The sequence below is a fragment of the Leucopleurus acutus genome (genome assembly GCF_964270905.1).
Source record: "Leucopleurus acutus genome assembly, chromosome: 20".
Taxonomy (NCBI): domain Eukaryota; kingdom Metazoa; phylum Chordata; class Mammalia; order Artiodactyla; family Delphinidae; genus Leucopleurus; species Leucopleurus acutus.
Window position 1 is genome coordinate 7,461,552 of NC_139162.1, and position 18,991 is coordinate 7,480,542.

The 18,991-nt window shown below is 42.5% G+C and overlaps 1 protein-coding gene across 1 annotated transcript; it reads right to left on the reverse strand.

The window, feature by feature from the left end:
• Positions 1 to 1,861: 1,861 nt before the first annotated feature.
• Positions 1,862 to 17,803, reverse strand: ATMIN (ATM interactor). The gene is made up of 4 exons (XM_082862737.1): positions 17,525 to 17,803; positions 7,180 to 7,305; positions 6,399 to 6,598; positions 1,862 to 5,700 (listed from the first exon to the last, which is right to left on the reverse strand). The coding sequence occupies exons 1-4, from the start codon at positions 17,552 to 17,554 to the stop codon at positions 3,885 to 3,887; spliced, it is 2,172 nt and encodes a 723-aa protein (XP_082718863.1). The 5' UTR covers positions 17,555 to 17,803; the 3' UTR covers positions 1,862 to 3,884.
• Positions 17,804 to 18,991: the final 1,188 nt, after the last annotated feature.

The following is an 18,991-nucleotide window of genomic DNA, read 5'->3' on the forward strand; positions in this document are numbered from 1 at the left end:
TGTAGCCTTTATGACCTGTAATATTAACTTGCTTGATGGTAAAGAACCAAAAGTTAATGGAAGGGCCTTGACCACGAGTTTCTCCCATGACAACCTTCACTATTCTTGATTTTGTGGATTTAGAACAAAGTTACAAATGTGTTTATTTTGTTAGTTATTAGTAAGGCAATATATAAATCTAGATTTTTTCTGAAGTTGAAAGAACTGAATGAATACTAGCCCTCTTTCAGTTTCAGTATTATAGACAATGCTCTTCTTCATTCACGTACTTTGACACTTGCTCCTTTCAAACATGCATACTTTTAAATTACAGTGCCCAAATGTGTCAATTTGAGGACACCAACAACCTGAGCGGCCTTTCCATTTGCTCTTTAGCCTCCTTCTCTTGATATGTAAACTAGTGTATCAGTGTGTCTGTTAATAAATACATTTCACACAATTGAGAGAACCCTTTGGATTTAAGCATTGCAAAACAATGGTATTTAGTCGACTATCTTCTTGACTATAAGAACATTAGACTAGCCAACATCTTGCTGAAAAAACTAGATTAAATTCATGCCATTTAAGCCAACAGACTGACGTGTCCTCTCCTAGTGTCGAATCTAATCTGTGGCACTTTAACACACTTCAGGTGAGAACACACACATATATTGAGATATAAGGAAAATAAAACTGCATAATACTTGAGACTTCAAAGGCTTCATTCCTAAATGCCCCAAAGTTACATGTTCCTCCTACTCTTCATTAAAGAGCCTTCCGAAAACAAGTCTGAGAAGCATTTCTTTAAGTATACATGATAGAAAGTACTCTTCAGAGTCAATATTAATTAGATAATAAGTTTGGACTGGGAATAAGATAAGCATTCTAAAATTGAGACTATAAAGGATTACATGAAAATATCATCCTATCATTAAACAACTCAACTTCACAACTACCCTGACACTGATACATTTTCTTCCAATCAAAAGTAGCTGCAAACTGGGACTTCCCTGGTGGCGCAGTGGTTAAGAATCCGCCTGCCAATGCAAGGGACACGGGTTCGAGCCCTGATCTGGGAAGATCCCACGTGCCATGGAGCAGCTAAGCCCGTGTGCCACAACTATTGAGCCTGCGCTCTAGAGCCCGCAAACCACAACTACTGAAGCCCACGTGCCCAGAGCCCGTGCTCCGCAACAAGAGAAGCCCCCGCTCTACGCAACTAGAGAAAGCCTACTAGCAACAACGAAGACCCAACGCAGCCAAAAAAAAAAAAAAAAAAAAAGTAGCTGCAAACCTTACTCTGCATCTTTCAGGTAAGTCTATAAAAATTTTCTACTTTTATTTCCCTTTATCTAAAGGGAATCAAACACACTGATTGGGCTTTCCTGCAATTAGTGACTGAGTATGAGCAAAGAACTAGTCATAGTCCTACCCTCTTAATTTTGCTCTTAAGCCAGAACCATATTACTTACAAAGAAAAAGACACCCCATTATGAAATGGTGACATTTGGATGAAAAATGAATCAGAGTAATTTTCTTTGAAATTATTTTTTCAAATTTCCTTTGAAAAAAATTTCCCAAAACTTAAATCATAGGGCAGTTTTTATCAAAATAAAAACTTTACATCAAAACAGCAGCTTTGGGAATTCCCTGGCAGTCCCGTGGTTAGGACTCTGTGCTCTCACTGCTGAGGGCTCAGGTTCAATCCCTGGTCAGGGAAGTAAGATCCCACAAGCTGCATGGCGTGGCCCAAAAAAACCAGAAGTTTTGGTAATGGAATGTCTTTTCATTTTCTACTAGGAAAATTGTTAGCATATTTTCATGAACAAAGATAAGACAGTAATGGAAATAACTAGGCACAGTCATTTCATCGTGTGACTTTCAGATGATGATGAGTTTGTGAAAAGTTAAGGCAACGAAGTCACATTATGAGTATGCTGAAGAATTCACACAAAAGGTAGAATTCTCACTTCTCTTTAATCACTGAGTTTCAGATTTTACAAATAATCTTAGAACAATTCAGGTAACTAAGGTTTTTGGGGGAAACAGTTCTTACTTGTACATGAAGAACTATTACATGCTCCATTTTTCTGCAAATAACTCTATTGGCTGGATTAACAAACACTGTCACAGAAACACAGAATTTTTTTAAAGCCATAGATCGCTGCATATATATTTACAAAAAGCCATAAACAAACATGCATTTCTCCTTATTAGGAGAACTTAAATAGATGTTTGAACATTAAGGCAGTGATGATTCTAAAACATAATGAAATTCTAAGTTAAGGCTTTATGTTTGTTTTGAAACCCATATTCATAGGCAACTGTGACCAAAGCAAACTTTTATCTATCAGACTGAGTTCATCTACTCAGGATATGTTATTTATCCACTACCAATAATTCTTCTACAGGATAGGAATTAGTAGCAACACCACTGAGTTACTTTAATGAATTCTTAGTCCCCTCCTTAGGTTTTATTTTGAGGATTTAGCCTTCAGCAGCATAAGCATGTGCCACAGAAAGAACAGAGCATTTTTCTGGGTAAACTCAGAAAAATTTACAGACTGCACTGATTTTTACTTGCCTGAAAGTTGGCCAACAATCAAGAACTCAGAATCTCCTAAACACAGAAAACTCCAAAAGCATACTTAACCACACACCCATCTCAAAACACAGATGTTCTTGATTATTGAAGCACTTGGTCTTCACCTCATTTTCTTTGAAGACTGTTTGGTATTACCCTCTCTAAACAAACAAAGCAACAAAATGCAGAACACCATACTTTAGATGGATCTATTCTATAATTACTATCCTCAAGGCACAAATACTATCCTTGCTAGACCAATGTGTTTCCTCATTTAAGGAAAAAATGAGAGGTGGATGAAAACAAGATTCACTTTAGAATAGCTGCTGATTGCACTCTTGCCCTATCAAGCTTATGCAAACTATTGAAATTTAGGGGGGAATGTCCCTTTCTCCTTATGTTATTTTTCTTTAAACATTTAGAGAGAAAAACTCAGGCTCAGCTGGTGGGTGAGCTTTGACGAGCAGCTCTGGAGCACCGTCCTGGCCTTCTGTAGAGAGTAGGAGAGATGCTGGTAGGACACACTCCAGTCTGGGCTAACAGGCATGATTTCACAGCCCAGCATTTCCATAGTTGGGGTGACTTACTGTCACTTAGACTGAAAGGATCACTATTTACACTAAGTGCTTGCCGCTACTTCTTTAAGCAATAATTTTACAGCAACACGTCTTGTGAGGAAAGTACTATACACTTAACGTTGGTATCAGTAAGAGTTCATGTAGAGGAGGGATGGCATTGACTATATGAAAATTGTCTCAAAAGCTAAAGACAAGTGTAGTTTCCTTTGTGTCTTCAAATCAGGGGAGAGTAAGATGTCAAAGCAGATGAAGCTGTTGGTGTTTAAATCTGATGGTACAGCATCAGACTTCTTTAGACATTATTGGGACACAGGAATTTCTAACAAGCACTGGCAAAAGTATTTTAGGTGCAATTTAAGTAAGTCATACTTTGACTAAAGTGTTTTGAAGGTTTGAAAAGTTTGTACCCTAGTCCTGCTGAGCTTGGCTTCAGGTGAATGGCTAGATGGGTTTTAAAGATGTGAAATACATTTTTTTTTTAAGAAGGGAAGACTACACTGAAGGGGCAAATGTAGGCAACACAAAAACAATTCTTGTTAGATCAACATCTTATACTTTATAATACACTCACACATTTTTACACAAATTTCATGTTTACAGTACAAAGGGCAAAGAACCTCAGATAATCGAAGTAACTATCATCAAGTACATTCAATAGAGTTAACACTGTTGTCCCCGTTCTCCATCTTCTAAATCCAGAAGGGAACCAACTGTAAATGCCATCCCCCATGTGGATTCCACTTTCAGAAGTTGGAGACTGGGTGTAGTTCTGCACATGTCTGGGTTTCAACAGAGCTGAATTGAGATTCCATCGTGTTCCAGGCCAAATCGGCCAGAAGAAAGTCATCCATTGCTGTTTGAGTTTCATTGCTGGTGAAGAATAAGCTCCCCAAAGTTTCAAAGCCAGAATTCATGGTCTGTGTTTCTGCACTGTTCAACTGAACTTTGCTTTCTAGAGCAGGTAGGTTTTTAGCAGTGGAGATTCCTTCAGTTTGGGTCTCTGTGTCAGATGAATCAGTACTCATGGAAAAGCTGGAGTGTTTCAGAATACTTCCCAGAGGCAGATGAGGGCTACTGTCTAAAAAGAAGTTCAAGTCCGTCTGTGTCTGCGTGTCAAACATTTCAAGGGCTAAGAAGTTAGAATTTCCCCTACAACTGTAGGACTGGGCACAGGCATCTGCAAGTAAGAAGTCAGTTTGGGTCTCTATGTCCAGGGATTCCAAGACTGGCTCCGTGGTCATGGTGCTAAGCTCACTCTCTTCAGTTTGAGTCTGGATATTTGAGGCCGAAAAGAACTCTTCAATATCAAAATCAATTGCAGGATTCTGGGTTGGGCCAGATGGAAGCTGGGTGTCAGGTCCAGTATTTGTGTCAGACAAAAGACTACGATTGTCCAGTGTCTGACCAGGCAGATTACTTGACAAGATGTTTTCTATATCACTTAATAAATCTATGGTTTGGGTCTGATTATCTGTCATATTCTGTGAAGAAAGTATACTATTATTCTGTGCACTGAAGTTTATAATTGGTGCAGATTTCTCAATATCTTGATTTAAAGTTTTAGGGTGGTTCTGAGGTAACAAACCATGAGTCACAGTCTCTGCTACTAAGCTGCTGCTTATAATACTGTCTGTAGAAACACCATATGACGAATGGACACTCTCAAAAATGTCTCCACACATTACAGCTTGGTCCATCTGTACTCGATCATCGGTTGGACTTTGCATTCCACTGGTCTGAGTTTCTCTGGAGATCCCACCTGACTGGAAACTGGCATCTATAAACACATCAGTCTGAGCCGCTATAGATGAGGTTACCTTAGAACTGGGCAAAAAAGTTTGAGTATGAACACTAATGGGAAGGGAAACTTGAGAACCAAATGTCAAATCAGTTTGAGAACAAGATGACACAGAGGAATCAGGGCTAGCCCACTCTGCAGACGGTATAAAGTGTGGTATGGTATAAGACAGTTCTGTCTGTACATTGATTGAAGAAATGCTGTTCTTCTGACATGTGTTCCCTAGTTCTTGTAAAGGGTTAGATGGACTTTTACCCAAGTTCACTTGAACACCTGTGCTAACTGGCTCAACAGCAACAGGATTTACAATTTTTGAAAGAGGGAGGCTCTCCTTGAGAGAGCAAGACTCCGAATCTAGGCCGAGGATCAGGGTTCCGACGGACAAGGGCAGTAAGTGCACAGCACCGTGGGTAGAGCCCTGATGATCGACACCCAACACCACAGGCTGGGCTGAGGAGTCGGCTGTAGGCACAAATACAGGCACAGGAGAAAGCTGCATAACGGGGAGTTTAACCAAAGCCACTTTGGGCTTTGGTAAAAGCAACTTCTGAGGATACCTTGGAGGTGTTGGAAGAGTCTGCTTTCTGGCATTAGAGCTGCAAGAATCTTCAAACGAAGCCACTAGCTTTATTTCTGAAGTTTCTAGTTCTTGAGCATCTGGTCTTGGGGTTGCTTGGTTGTTCAGTGATTCAACAGTCTTACTGGACAACTTCTGGTTGTGCAGGCAGTTTTCCATTTTCCTTTTCTTACTAGGTGGATCCCTGAAAACAATGACAGAGTAAAAAGAGAAAAACAATTTTAAACTGCAGTTTTCTTCATCAACCCTGGCACTGTATCTTCACTTACAAATTCTATTTCCCACATCTACAGCAGAGGTCAGATTCAACCCAGCGAAGAGAAATCCCTTCTTTTGTAACCCAGCCTATTATCAATATATGGTAGGTAGAAGTTCAGAAACATGCAAACAGGGAAGCACACCTTTTTTTGAGTAAAGTGCTAAGTACCAGAACTCAACTTAGATCCGTAAGCATCAGGAAGCTAACAGATTATATAATGCAACTATTATCATTTCTAAAGTAGGAAGCTCTTAATTCAATTATAAATATGACCTTTCAAATGAAGCACAGTTTCATGATAAAAAAACTCTTCAATAATCTAGTATCCCTCTAACAGAAAACACTGGAAGTTTTTGAAGAATTGAAAACCCAATAGATTTTCAGTTGGGAATAATTAAGCGATTCTCAAAAGGAGCTGGTGAAAGAATAAGGAAGAACAGTTGGGTCAAGTAGATGTGGATCATTTGCTAGTACTGCTGCCATTTCCAAAAGTTCCCTTCTTCATGTCACATCTTTTCTCCGCCATTCCTCCTTTCTCCCCACACTAATGGCTCTACAGGAAGTTTCATTTGAAAATCTTCCCACAGCTATTGGCTTTTGGGCCACCATTTTTTCCCCTTTACCTGTGTTCTGCAGGGATCTCATGGCCAGTTCGGTAGATGTGGGACTGTAATGCAGTCCTGCTGGCATAGGGACAGCCACATGTGCACTGGAAGGTCTTACCACAATCCTCTGCATGTCTTTTCAAGTCCCACTCAGTGCCATACGAATTGCTGCACTTACTACATTTATGCTTCTTTTCAGCATGCATTTTCATAAAGTGCTAGGAAGAACACAAAAGGACTAAAATGAAAAACTGCAACTGCTCAAAACATTTCAAAAACCATCAACATACCCAAATTAACAATGATTTTACATGATACAATATAGCAGTGCAAATCAAAAGAATGTAAAAGCAGGCAACTCTTCCAGTCCAGAATCATCTCTTTCCCCACTGGTTGGGTCCCTCCCTACTCTTTAAGATAGCTGCTTCTGAAATTATTCTTTTCCCTGCAGTTTCTTAATCCCTTGGGAGAACATTTCCTTTGTGCTTTTGCTCCTCTGACCTTGAAGGCATGCAGATTCACACAAGAGATCTGGAAGTACAATTTATCATACTTTGCTGACTTGGTCTTCTTTTCTTTCCAAATCCACTTCTGGACAACTTCCCCTCCAGAACAAGCCATGTCTCCTTCACTTACACCCTACTCATTTTTTCCCCAAGTGGGAGACTTGGGTGGCTGTCCTTACAAGCAGCTTTCTGCTCAATTCTCTAGTTATGATTGGTAAGTAATTAGAATACATGAGGTTTATGACATCTGCATTTCATCCTCAGAGAAGTATACTTCAAGACAAGTAAAATACCTGTTTTACGAGAGAAAATTGAGAAAATGGTCTGTCAGGGCCTCTAGGGCATCCTTCAATTGGACAACAGTAGAATTTTGGTACAGTTTTCAAATCTTTTCTTATTGTTGGATTCACTATGCCATCCTGCAAAAGAAAAATTACTTTAAATAATTATCTTCAAAAAACCAACAGATGGGCTTCCCTGGTGGCGCAGTGGTTGAGAGTCCGCCTGTCGATGCAGGGGACACGGGTTCGTGCCCCGGCCCGGGAAGATCCCACATGCCGCCGAGTGGCTGGGCCTGTGAGCTATGGACGCTGAGCCTGCGCGTCCGGAGCACAGGCTCCGCAACGGGAGAGGCCACAACAGTGAGAGGCCTGCGTACCGCAAAAAACAAAAAACAACAACAAAAAAACCCCAACAGAACGAGCTGGGAGTGATAACAAGGAATAAGTAAAGATGTGCACAAGGGATCTTTTTAGGGTGATGAAAATGTTCTAAAATTTGGGATTGTAGTGATGGTTGCACAACTGTAAATCTACTAAAAAGTAACTGAATTATTAATATTAACTTAAAATGGGTAAATTATATCATGTGTAAACTATAGCTCAATGAATCTGTTAAAATTTTTCAAAACAAAATAAACAAAAACCAACTATATTGTTTAAAAATCTTCTATCCATTCCTTTAGCACTCCTTCTAGACTTAAAAATCTCTGCCCTTCAAGCCAGCTTCTCTAATCGTTAAGTGGTATATTTATAGTTTCTCAGGCTCAAGACCTGGTATCATCCTTAAGTCTTCCTTTCTTTTTTATCCCAACCCCACTGAATTAGTGTGAGTCTCTGAAAAAAACCTGACTATGATCTAGTCTTCCTGATAAAGAGAACTGTGACTTTCTCTGATCACCACAATGCCCCCTAAAGTAGCTAAAGCTAGTTAACACAACTTTTATACAGTAGCGTGAATATAGGCACCATGCTCTGTTTGAAATTCAGTACTCATTATAATGGCCAGTGCTAACATAGCTTTTACTACCGTGGCAGGCATTGTTCTAAGCACTTTATATATATTAACTCATCCTAGTAATCCTTTCTTATTAAGTATGTGATTGACTTTTTGGCTGGGAATTTTAAAATAATTGGTGAGTTAATTTAGCTTAAACTGCTGTCTTGTTGCCCTTGATGAGCCCACATACCTCAGGAGTGAGAAACCTATGACCTCCAGTATAATTCTTACCTGGCAACCCCCAGCTGGCCCCAGAGGAAGGTGTGTGGATGGGGGGTTGGGGTGGGGAAGAACCTCCCCACTACGGATGGAAACAACTGGACACGTGCTCAGGCCTCAGCTACCGCTGTAGCACCTAGACGTTTTAGTCCTTAGGTGCTGTGATGGGAAATGATTCACTACTTTTGGAACACGCCCACCTCCTCCGCTTCCATCAGTGTGCATCTAGAGAAGAAACGAATAACCGTGCGGCTAGGACTCCCTCCGTTTGCTTTCCTACTGGATCTCAAGAGGAACATGTTGATCTTGTTGAGTCTGTCTGTGTCCACTCATGTAGAGGGGAAAAGAAGCTATTCTTGTTTCATGTTTAAACAACGTAATTTATCTCTCAGTGATATCAAATGTAGTCAGTTATTCCTCCATGTCTTCTACCTTGGTCCATCTTTTTATAATCCTATTGCACTACACTGTCTAGATATTCATATTCATTTGGATTATTTAAATGGTTTCCTAAATAATTTTCCTTCCTCTTCTAATGTCAGAACAAATTTGACATTCCAAAAAATTATTTGTATATATCACCAAATACTATTTTTTTTTTTTTTTTTTTTTTGCGGTACGCGGGCCTCTCACTGTTGTGGCCTCTCCCGTTGCGGAGCACAGGCTCCGGACGCGCAGGCCCAGCGGCCATGGCTCACGGCCCCAGCCGCTCCGCGGCATGTGGGATCTTCCCGGACCGGGGCACAAACCCGTGTCCCCTGCATCGGCAGGCGGACTCTCAACCACTGCGCCACCAGGGAAGCCCCAAATACTATTTTTTTAAAAAAGGCACATAAAATAAAATCCCGGGACTTCCCTAGTGGTGCAGTGGTTAGGAGTCCACCTGCCAATGCAGGGGATGCGGGTTCAAGCCCTGGTCTGGGAGGATCCCATGTACCACGGAGCAACTAAGCCTGTGTGCCACAGCTCCTGAGTCTGTGCTCTGGAGCCCGCGAGCCACAACTACTGAGCCTGCATGCCACAACTACTGAAGCCTGCGTGCCTAAAGCCTGTGCTCCACAACGAGAGAAGCCACTGCAATGAGAAGCCCGTGCACCGCAATGTAGGGTGGCCCCTGCTCGCTGCAGCTAGAGAAAGCCTGCGCGCAGCAACAAAAGACCCAATGCAGCCAAAAAGAAAGAAAGAAAGAAAGAAAATTTATAAATAAATAAATAAATAAAATAAAATCCCATCTCCTCATTATGCCTCCAATCTACCATTATGACCATATCTTTTTCTGTTCCCTTTTCATACACTCCCCTGCTCAGCCTAAACACTCTTCCCACTTCCATTTCCACCTTCTACAGCCACTCTCGGATGACTGTCTCCGTTCAGGCAGAATGCAACGGTGGGAAGAGGGCACGGCATGGAGAAGCCTGTGAGCCATTTCCACCACTGATTAGGCACATGACTTTAGACAGGTTATTTAATCTCTGAGCCAGTTTGCTCATTTCAAAAACAGAGAGAATAGTTAACTCTCAGGATTATCTAGTACTGGATTGCCATGGAGCCCGCTCACATTCTCAATAAATAGCACTCCCTTGTTCTGCTCACCACCCAGCTCTATTCCTTGTCTGAATTCCAAGGTAGCAGCTAACTTAACTTGTAAACTATCGTTTTCTTCTACAATTCCTGCCTCCTTAACTAAACTTCTTAAGGGCAGAAACTAATTTATACACCTCTTGGTACTGTTTTCATGCTTTAGACTGCACACTAAAGGCAGAGCACGTTTAGAAAGGCAGTCCAGTGTAGGGCAGCAGCTCTGAAATCTAGCGGCCTGTGAAAAATCACTTGAAGCGTTAAAAAAAAAAATACCTGTGCCTGGTCCCAGTCCCAGGTAATGATATAATTAGTTTGGGGTGGGTTTGGTATTTGGTTTAAAAATCTCCCCTGATGATCCCAGTGTGTAGCCTGGCTTAAGAACCATGGTGCAGTGGTTAAACACATGGGTTCTGGAATATGGAATTTTCTACATTGCTCCTTTCCTGTGACCTTGAAAAACTTAACTGTCTTGGTTTCCTTATTTGTGAAGCAGGCATGATAGTACGATCTACCTCAGGGTTGTTGTGAGGATTTAGTGAATAATTTAAGAGACTTAGAACAGTGCTTATCACATAATCACTCAATTAATTATTACAGCTATTAGTTATCGGCTGTGGAGATTTTTGTTGCTTCTTTTGCTTTCTGCCAACCAACTTAAGGCCAATAAGCTAATCTAAACTAGTACTTTACATTAAATACTGTCCTTGTGGCAACAGAAATAAAAGCAAAAATAAACAAATGGGACCTAATCAACCTTACAAGCTTTTGCACAGCAAAGGAAACCATAAACAAAACAAAAAGACAACCTATGGAATGGGAGAAAATATTTGCAAATGATGCGGACCGACAAGGGCTCAATCTCCAAAACATACAAACAGCTCATTCAACTCAACAACAACAAAAACAACCCAATCGAAAAATGGGCAGAAGAACTAAACAGACATTTCTCCAAAGAAGACAGATGGCCAACAGGCACATGAAAATATGCTCAACATTGCTAATTATTACAGAAATACAAATCAAAACTACAACGAGGTACCACCTCACACCAGTCAGAACGGCCATCACCAAAAAGTCTACAAATAACAAATGCTGGAGAGGGTGTGGAGAAAAGGGAACCCTCCTACACTGTTGGTGGGAATGTAAGTTGGTGCAGCCACAGTGGAAAACAGTATGGAGGTTCCTCAAAAAGCTAAAAATAGAGTTGCCATATGATCCAGCAATCCCACTCATGGGCATATATCCAGATAAAACTATAATTCCAAAAGATACATGCACTCCTATGTTCACAGCAGCACTGTTCACAATAGCCAAGACATGGAAACAATCTAAATGTCCATTGACAGATGAATGGATAAAGATGTGGGGTGTGTGTGTGTGTGTGTACACACACACACACAGTGGAATACTATTCAGCCATAAAAAAGAACAAAATAAGGCCATTTGCAGCAACATGGATGGAACTACAGATTATCATACTAAGTGAAGTGAGAAAGAGAAAGACAAATACCATATGATATCACTTATATGTAGAATCTAAAATATGACACAAATGAATTTATCTATGAAATAGACATGGACTCACAGACATAGAGAACAGACTTGTGGTTGCCAAGGGGAGGGTGCGTAGGGGACGGACGAATTAGGAGTTTGGGGTTAGCAGATGCAAACTATTATATAGAGAATGGAGAGACAACAAGGTCCTACTGTATAGCACAGGGAACTACATTTAATATCCTGTGATAAACCATAATGGAAAATAATATATATATATATAAAGTATATATAACTGAATCACTCTGCTGTACAGCAGAAATTAACACAACATTGTAAATCAACCATACTTCAATTAAAAAAAGAAAGAAAAATCCATGGATTCATCTCAAAAAAAAAAAAATACTGTCCTTGTGAAAGTCTGATTGAAATGCCACTTTTATTGAAACACTGGCCTCTGCTAGCTTTAATGACAACCAACACTGTCTCTCAATCACCAAACTCATCCCATTTACCAGTTCATCTTTTTTTAAATGAAATACTTTTAAACTCATATTATTTTCCTTCTAGTGTTATCTGCAAGAAAAAATCAAATACGGAGAGAATATTAAGAAAGCTTTAAAATTCTTTTTTTTTTTAAGTCTAGGACAATTAAAAAATTTTTTTATTTATTTTGGCTGTACCAGGTCTCAGTCGCGGCATGCATGTGGGATCGAACCCCGGGCCCCCTGCATTGGGAGCATGGAGTCTTATCCACTGGACCACCAGGGAAGTCCCCATGCTTACTTCTAATACATCTTCAATTTGCTTAGCAATCCTTTTATTATCCCTTTTCAAACTCCCTATCATGTTCTCAATATACCTGTTCACTTCACTTTTTAAAATATTAATAAACTTTATTTTTTAAGAGAAATTTTATTAGATTCACAGCAAAATTGAGCGCAAAGTACAGAGAGTTCCCATACACTGTAGCGCCCCCGCCCCCCCAACCCCAATACAGCCTGTTCCACTATTAACATTCCTCACCAGAGTGGTACATTTGTTACAATTGATGAAACTACACTGACACGTCATTATCACCCAAGTCCATAGATTTTATTAGCGTTCACTATTCGTGCCGCACATTCTATGGGTTTTGCCAAATGTATAACGACAGCTATCCATCGTTATATCATACAGAGTATATTCACTTTCCTAAAAATCCTCTGTGCTCCACCTATTCATGACACCTTTCCCCTTAAGCCCTGGTAACCACTAATCTTTTTACTGTCTCTGTAGTTTTGCTTTTTCCAGAATATCATTTAGTTGGAATCATACAGTATGTAGCCTTTTCAGATTGGCTTCTTTCATTTGGTAATATGCATGTAAGGGTCCTCCATGTCTTTTCATGGCTTGATAGCTCATTTCTTTTTAGTGCTGACTAATATTCCCCTGTCTGGATGTGCCATCGTTCATTTATCCATTTACCTGCTGAAGGACATCTTGGGTGCTTCCAAGTTTTGGCAGTTATGCTTTAAAAATGTCTCCTACCACCTCCTCGCGTTTCCTTTCTCACTGCTACCACCATTAGTTCAAGTATTCCTGACTCTCTGTTTGGACTTTGTCACTAACCTCTTAACTAATTTCTAGACCTTCAATTTCTTTTTCATTCACACTTTGCCACATTCACCTTTCTAAAATATACCTCTGATCATGACATTACCTCACTCAAACATTTTCAACGGCACCCCAACACTCCCCAAGTCCAAATTCCTCTAGCCACAGGGACATCCAAAGTCCTGTACTATATAGCTTCAAACTATGCTTCTTTTCCGTCATTTCTCTGTTATATCTAATGGAATTACTTGAAATTCCCCAAACCTTTTCAAAAGGAGGAATATATTTATAACTTTGTTGCACTTGGAAATGTTTTAAAAAGAGTAAATGTTCAGTAAAAACTTGGGGCATTATACTGAATATGTTTAAGTGGCCATCTAAGTCAAAACTGTATCACACACCAGGATGAGACACTAAAGGCAGTCATATTGGACATCAACAACATCTCCTTGTTGCTGTCATTACAGGTGTGGAAACAACCCGACGCTGTTTGCTTTCCTGCTTTCTGACGGCCAACTCCTCATTCCTCCCCATCACCACCTCTCTTCCCCAGTTCCTGACCTTCTTCCCATTCTTGTCCTTAGAAAATAAGCTCTGAGATTAGAATGGGGTAATAAGAAATGGTAATGGCACAATAAGACATGAACTGAAGTAAGAAAGTGATGTTTTTGTTCTGAAGTGCTATATACATTCTAGAATAAAACTTAGCAGACTTATTTTTTAACTGTGCCTTTTGTGTGCATAACTGAAAAAAATGACAAAAAATACTTCATGCTTTCTGTACCTTTTGGGTACCTGTTTATAAAACATTTTAAGTAAAAGAATTTGAAAAAGAACCTATGAGAGGAAATAACTGAAAAACAAGATGGACAAAAGTAAACAAAGAGAAGAAAAGCAAAGCAAGAGGAAGGACCCCAATGAAGTGAGGATAAAAGGAAAGGAGTGTAAGAACTGGCACAAATTGGGGAAAAAAAAAAAAAAAGAAGAAAAGGCATTATAGCTACTCTAGCATCTCTCTGCCTTCACAGAAAAACATCCAAGAAGAAAAGTAGTTTGCTTTGTTGTTGTCTTATTGTAAATTTAAAATTAGAAGTCTTTGTATACTATGATCTATAGAGCAACTTGGAACATTGTCTTTCCTTAGAAAAAAAAAAAAAATTCCTGGCAAATCGTTAAAAGCAAACCCCTGGACTGAACATAACACAATATCCACTAAGCCATGTTTTAAAAATATGTGTTGCTGGATAAGAGGTTCTTTAAGGGGGCCCCTGTCCCCTTCACTATTTTCAAACGTGAGGGATAAAAGAATCAAGAAATGCCCATTTACTCCTACTCTTCTTTTCCCTGAATCACCAGCTTTCATTTCTCCATGGATCCCCTTGTAGGCAAGGCTGGACTAGGATATTTCCAGATTTACTTACAGGATATGGAATATAGACATATATCTTAAGAACCCACATAAAACCAAAAGGTATCATGTACCTTACACCTTACAACTCTATCTCCACTTTTATTCATCATCCTTCAGAAGGATTTGTTAATCATTAAGAAGGGAGTATTTGATTGAGGGCAGGGTATCTTCTGAAGACTAGAAATAAATAAGAAACTTACAACAAATAATGGGGATGGGAATAAAACATTATCATAGGGGCTTCCCTGGTGGTGCAGTGGTTAAGAATCCGCCTGCCAATGCAGGGGACATGGGTTCGAGCCCTGGTCCAGGAAGATCCCATATGCTGTGGAGCAACTAAGCCGTGCGCCACAACTACTGAGCCTGTGCTCTAGGGCTCACGAGCCACGATTACTGAGCCCACGAGCCAAAACTACTGAAGCCCGCGCGCCTAGAGCCCATGCTCAGCAATAAGAGAAGCCACCGCAGTGAGAAGCCCGCGCACTGCAACGAAGAGTAGCCCCCGCTTGCCGCAACTAGAGAAAGCCTGTGCGCAGCAACGAAGACCCAAAGCAGCCAAAAATAAATAAATAAAATAAATTAAAAAAATATATATTATCATAATCTAGGAGAAAAAAAACACAACAACTAGGACAGAAACTAGAATTATGTAAGTAGCCGTAACCAAGAGAACAAAGGGAAAAATTGCCATTGAATACGACGCAGATCTGCCAAGCAGATACACTCACGCTTCAGGGCCCGTAGGAGCACACTGGACTGCTAGTGGAGCCTCTGGTCCAAACGCAGCCCACCTTCAAAGCCACAGGGAGCTCTCAGTCAGCTCTTGTCCTTATTAGGCCTCCTTCATCCCCCTCCCTCCTCCCAATACTTTGAGAACATCAAGGGTCAAGCATGATGTTTGAACTCAAGAGCCTACTACTTGGCTCCCAATTGTGCGGACAGATTCACCACACTGGGGCAACACTATACAGATATGGCTATTTTGTCACATAGGCTACCTTCATTAAAAAAAAAAAGAACCCCCTTTCCACCAAGACAGCAGATGTTCAGGGGCTGCATGGTTAGAAAGACGGAACAAGGCAGGAAAGTGAGCCTGTTTGACATGGAAGAAACAACGATGGTTCAGGGTGAGGTTTCTTTAATTCCTGCTGAAACAGGTCTCTCTAGTGACCCAGGAAGGAAACTCAGGAGAGTCCATTTTTCGGTTGTTCAAGATTTGCCGTTCAGAAAGCAATCTTGAGCGTACTGTGCTGTCTGCAGCCAAGAGAACTCTGAAAAAATGACTAAAACTGGAAAAATGGCTTCACACAGGTTCTAAGCAAGGGAGGATGCTGATACTCTGCCGTGCTAAGGTCCAAGTAAAGGTTTGACTGTTAAAATTTACAGTTGCCTCAAACATATTCCTCCTTCTTAGGCCTATTATATGCTTCGGATTGGTAGCTTCAGAATTCCTGAACTTCACATATTTTAAAAACATTATTAGAAATAAACCTACTGCATACTACCAAACCCATTGTATACTAGTCCTGACAAGTAAATGGTATCTTTGCGCTTAACAGATGCTTCACAAAGTCTGCAGAGATACACAGCCCCTGAGAGCAATTCCATAGAAAAGAACAATGTAAACTGTTAAAAAGTGCTTGCGAGAGTGATGTTCAGGCCAACACAAAGAGAGTTGTGGTCAGACTGGCAGCCTCCTCTGTGCTCAGAGATGTAATGTCTGCCTTAGTTGTCTACCAGTGAGGGGAGGATACTGAAAGGTGGATGATGGCTGTTATACATGAGCTGAAGAGAACCCAGGGATTAGGCTGAAGAATTCCTGCAAATATACAGTTCATCCACTCAAGATAAAATATGGTTAAGAAAAGGAAGTGTTTAATTAAAATTCGGGATGGAGGAGAAAACAGGAGAACGAAGACCATTCCCAGAGTTACTTCACTTGTGTTGTGGAAGAAACGCAGAACTTGCAGGGAAACTGCAGCCCCACCTGCAAGGTCTTCCTCAGCGTACCTCCATGTACCTCTCCCGATCGGGCCTCCCTAACCGTCATGGTGCTAGTAGGGGGCTGCCCTTCGTGGGCATCACATCTGCCCTACTAGAGACCATCACCTCAAACTTCCTGCTGTTAAATTCTTATCAGAAGCCTGATTCTAAAAACGTTTCTGAGGAAGATTTACCTGAAGGGCAGACGGGACATGCAAGAGGCGAGGTAATTTAAACTTACTCCTGAATCAATTCAGGCCACCGAAAGCTACATACTCGCAAAACTCCTTTCAGTAACGTGCTTTGGAATTATGCCCCTGTTGGCCTAGAAAGACTTGAAGAAGTGGTGCAAGTAAGCTTCCCATTGTAGTGACTGAGAAATCATGATTTAATAGGTCTGGGATGGGGCTGGACATCTGGATTTTTAAGAAGCTTTCCGCAGATGTGCACTGAAGGCTGAAAGTCGCCCCATTTTACGTAAGGTGGAAGGGACGTTCAGATTATTGTCCTGTTATTATATACCGTGTCCCCTCTTAAACAAGATTCACGGGAGAAATTTCCCTTAGGTCTCATCCCTGAGCAAAGGTGATGTTTACCAACACTGTGGAACATGTTGCCAAAGCTGCAGCTCCCTGCTAACAACTGGCCCGGGGGAGGAGGCAGTGTGGGTGCGGTGCAAACGGCACCGGCTTCGACCCGAGCCCGGGTTTAAAGCCCAGCACTACGCAGGTGCGTCATCGGTTTCTCTGCAGTAGAACGAAGGTGCCGTGAGAGCTCACGAGACGAACGTGAGATATGCCCGCGACGCCAAGTGCGAGGCCGGTGGTCCGGCCGGCCCGAGCCCGACAGCGCAGTGGCATGACACAGGGTTTTCCTACCGCTGCGCCTTCCTGCCTCCTAGGTCCCACTCTCCCCGCCCGGACCCCCTCCCCGGTCCGGCCCTTTAGGGCCTCGGAAGCCCCCGCCGACGCCGGCCGGACCTCGGCGCCTTCCCGTCCGCGACTCTGGCCGCCCTCGGCCCCTTCAGGCGGTCGGTCGCGTCAGGCCCCGGGAGGCGCCGTCCGCAGCGGGCTCACCTGCAGGCGGTGGCTCTTGACCAGGTGCATGTTGAGCGCGGGACTGTTGGGCAGGATCTTGCCGCAGCCGCGCACCGTGCACAGGATGTTGGTCCGCACGGCCCGGGACAGCTCGCTCACCGACGGCTGGATGAGCTCCCGGGCCGGCGGCGCCGCACCCGCAGGCTGCTGCCTCGCTGCCGTGGGTCGCGGCCGGCTGCCCCTCAGCCGCCCGGCGGGATCCCACGGGCCGGGGGCGGCAGCGGCTCCCCTCCCGGCGGCCGGGACGGCCGCGGCGCCCAAGGCCAGAGCCGTGGGCCCCGCCGCCGCCGCCGCCGCCGCCGCCGCCGCCGCCGCCGCCGCCACAGTCGCCTCAGAGGCCGCCATGGCTCCCGCACCTCAGCCCGGACAGCTAGGACGCCCCGCCTCTCGCCGCAGCGACTTCCGGAAGGGGGCGGGGCCTCTCGGCTCATTAGCATCCGGCGGGCCCGGGCGGCCGCGGCGTCGCGTGCGGGTGGCGGAGGGCGCGTCTGCCAGGAGCCACGACCAGATGAGGCGGGCGGGTTACAAAACGTCACAGGGGTTCCTGGGGACAGGTAGCACGTATTGGTCCCGCTGATCCATTGTTCGCCTTCCTAGAAATCTTACCTCGGGCCACAATTGGATAGAAGAAAAAGCAATGCGTTCAGGAACTTTACTTCCCAAAGATTGGAAATAACCCAAGTGTTCAACAGGAGGAGAGGCGAGAGTATGTGAATTACAACTATCTCTGTTTACTAGACACTGGGAATGCACTTTTCATTCAGTATCTCATTTTGTCCTCGAAACAGACCTAGCAGGTACGTATTATAAGTTTTCCCATATTTGAAGAGAAGTAAGTAACTAGCCCGAGGTCACATACAAAAAAAAGGATTGTTATAATTGACAGAGTTAATCATTTTAGGGAGGGTAGATTTACTTGCCTGTATTTTAACTGCTGAAATTTGATTACTGTTTGGGAGACAGTGTAGCTCAGAGGAGGGTTCCAAATCCTAAGTCGGAAGAGGGACCACCAGATAGGTCATTTAAATGAGTGTAGGAGGCCAGGTGTAGTCAAAAGGGAGGGGTGAGGACTGCAGCGGAATGGGAGTTACATCCTTTGTTTAAAGGGGGCAGTAGCTACTACTCGTCTTTGGTATTGCAGGATTTATTTTTCAAGATTTTTATGTGAAAACTCCCAGCTTTTATATATTAGTAGCTCTATTTGTTTTCTATTGCTGCAATAACAAATCACCACAAACCTGGTGGCCTGAAACAACACAGATTTGTTATCTTACAGTTCTGGAGGTCAGAAGTCTGAAATGAGTCTACTAGGTGAAGATCAAGGTGTTGGCATGGCTGCATGTCTTCGGGAGGCTCTGTGGAAGAATCTGTTTACTTGCCTTTTCCAGCTTCTCGAAGTCATTAATGAATGGTGAGTTGAGGCTTCTTCACATCACTGATTTCTTC

Excerpts from the sequence above, each read along its gene's own strand:
- ATMIN (XM_082862737.1), bottom strand. The coding sequence starts at position 17,554 with ATGCACCTGGTCAAGAGCCACCGCCTGCAG. Across the intron at positions 7,306-17,524 it reads TCAAGAGCCACCGCCTGCAG|GATGGCATAGTGAATCCAAC; the intron begins GTGAGCCCGCTG and ends TTTCTTTTGCAG. Across the intron at positions 6,599-7,179 it reads AATTTTCTCTCGTAAAACAG|CACTTTATGAAAATGCATGC; the intron begins GTATTTTACTTG and ends TGTTCTTCCTAG.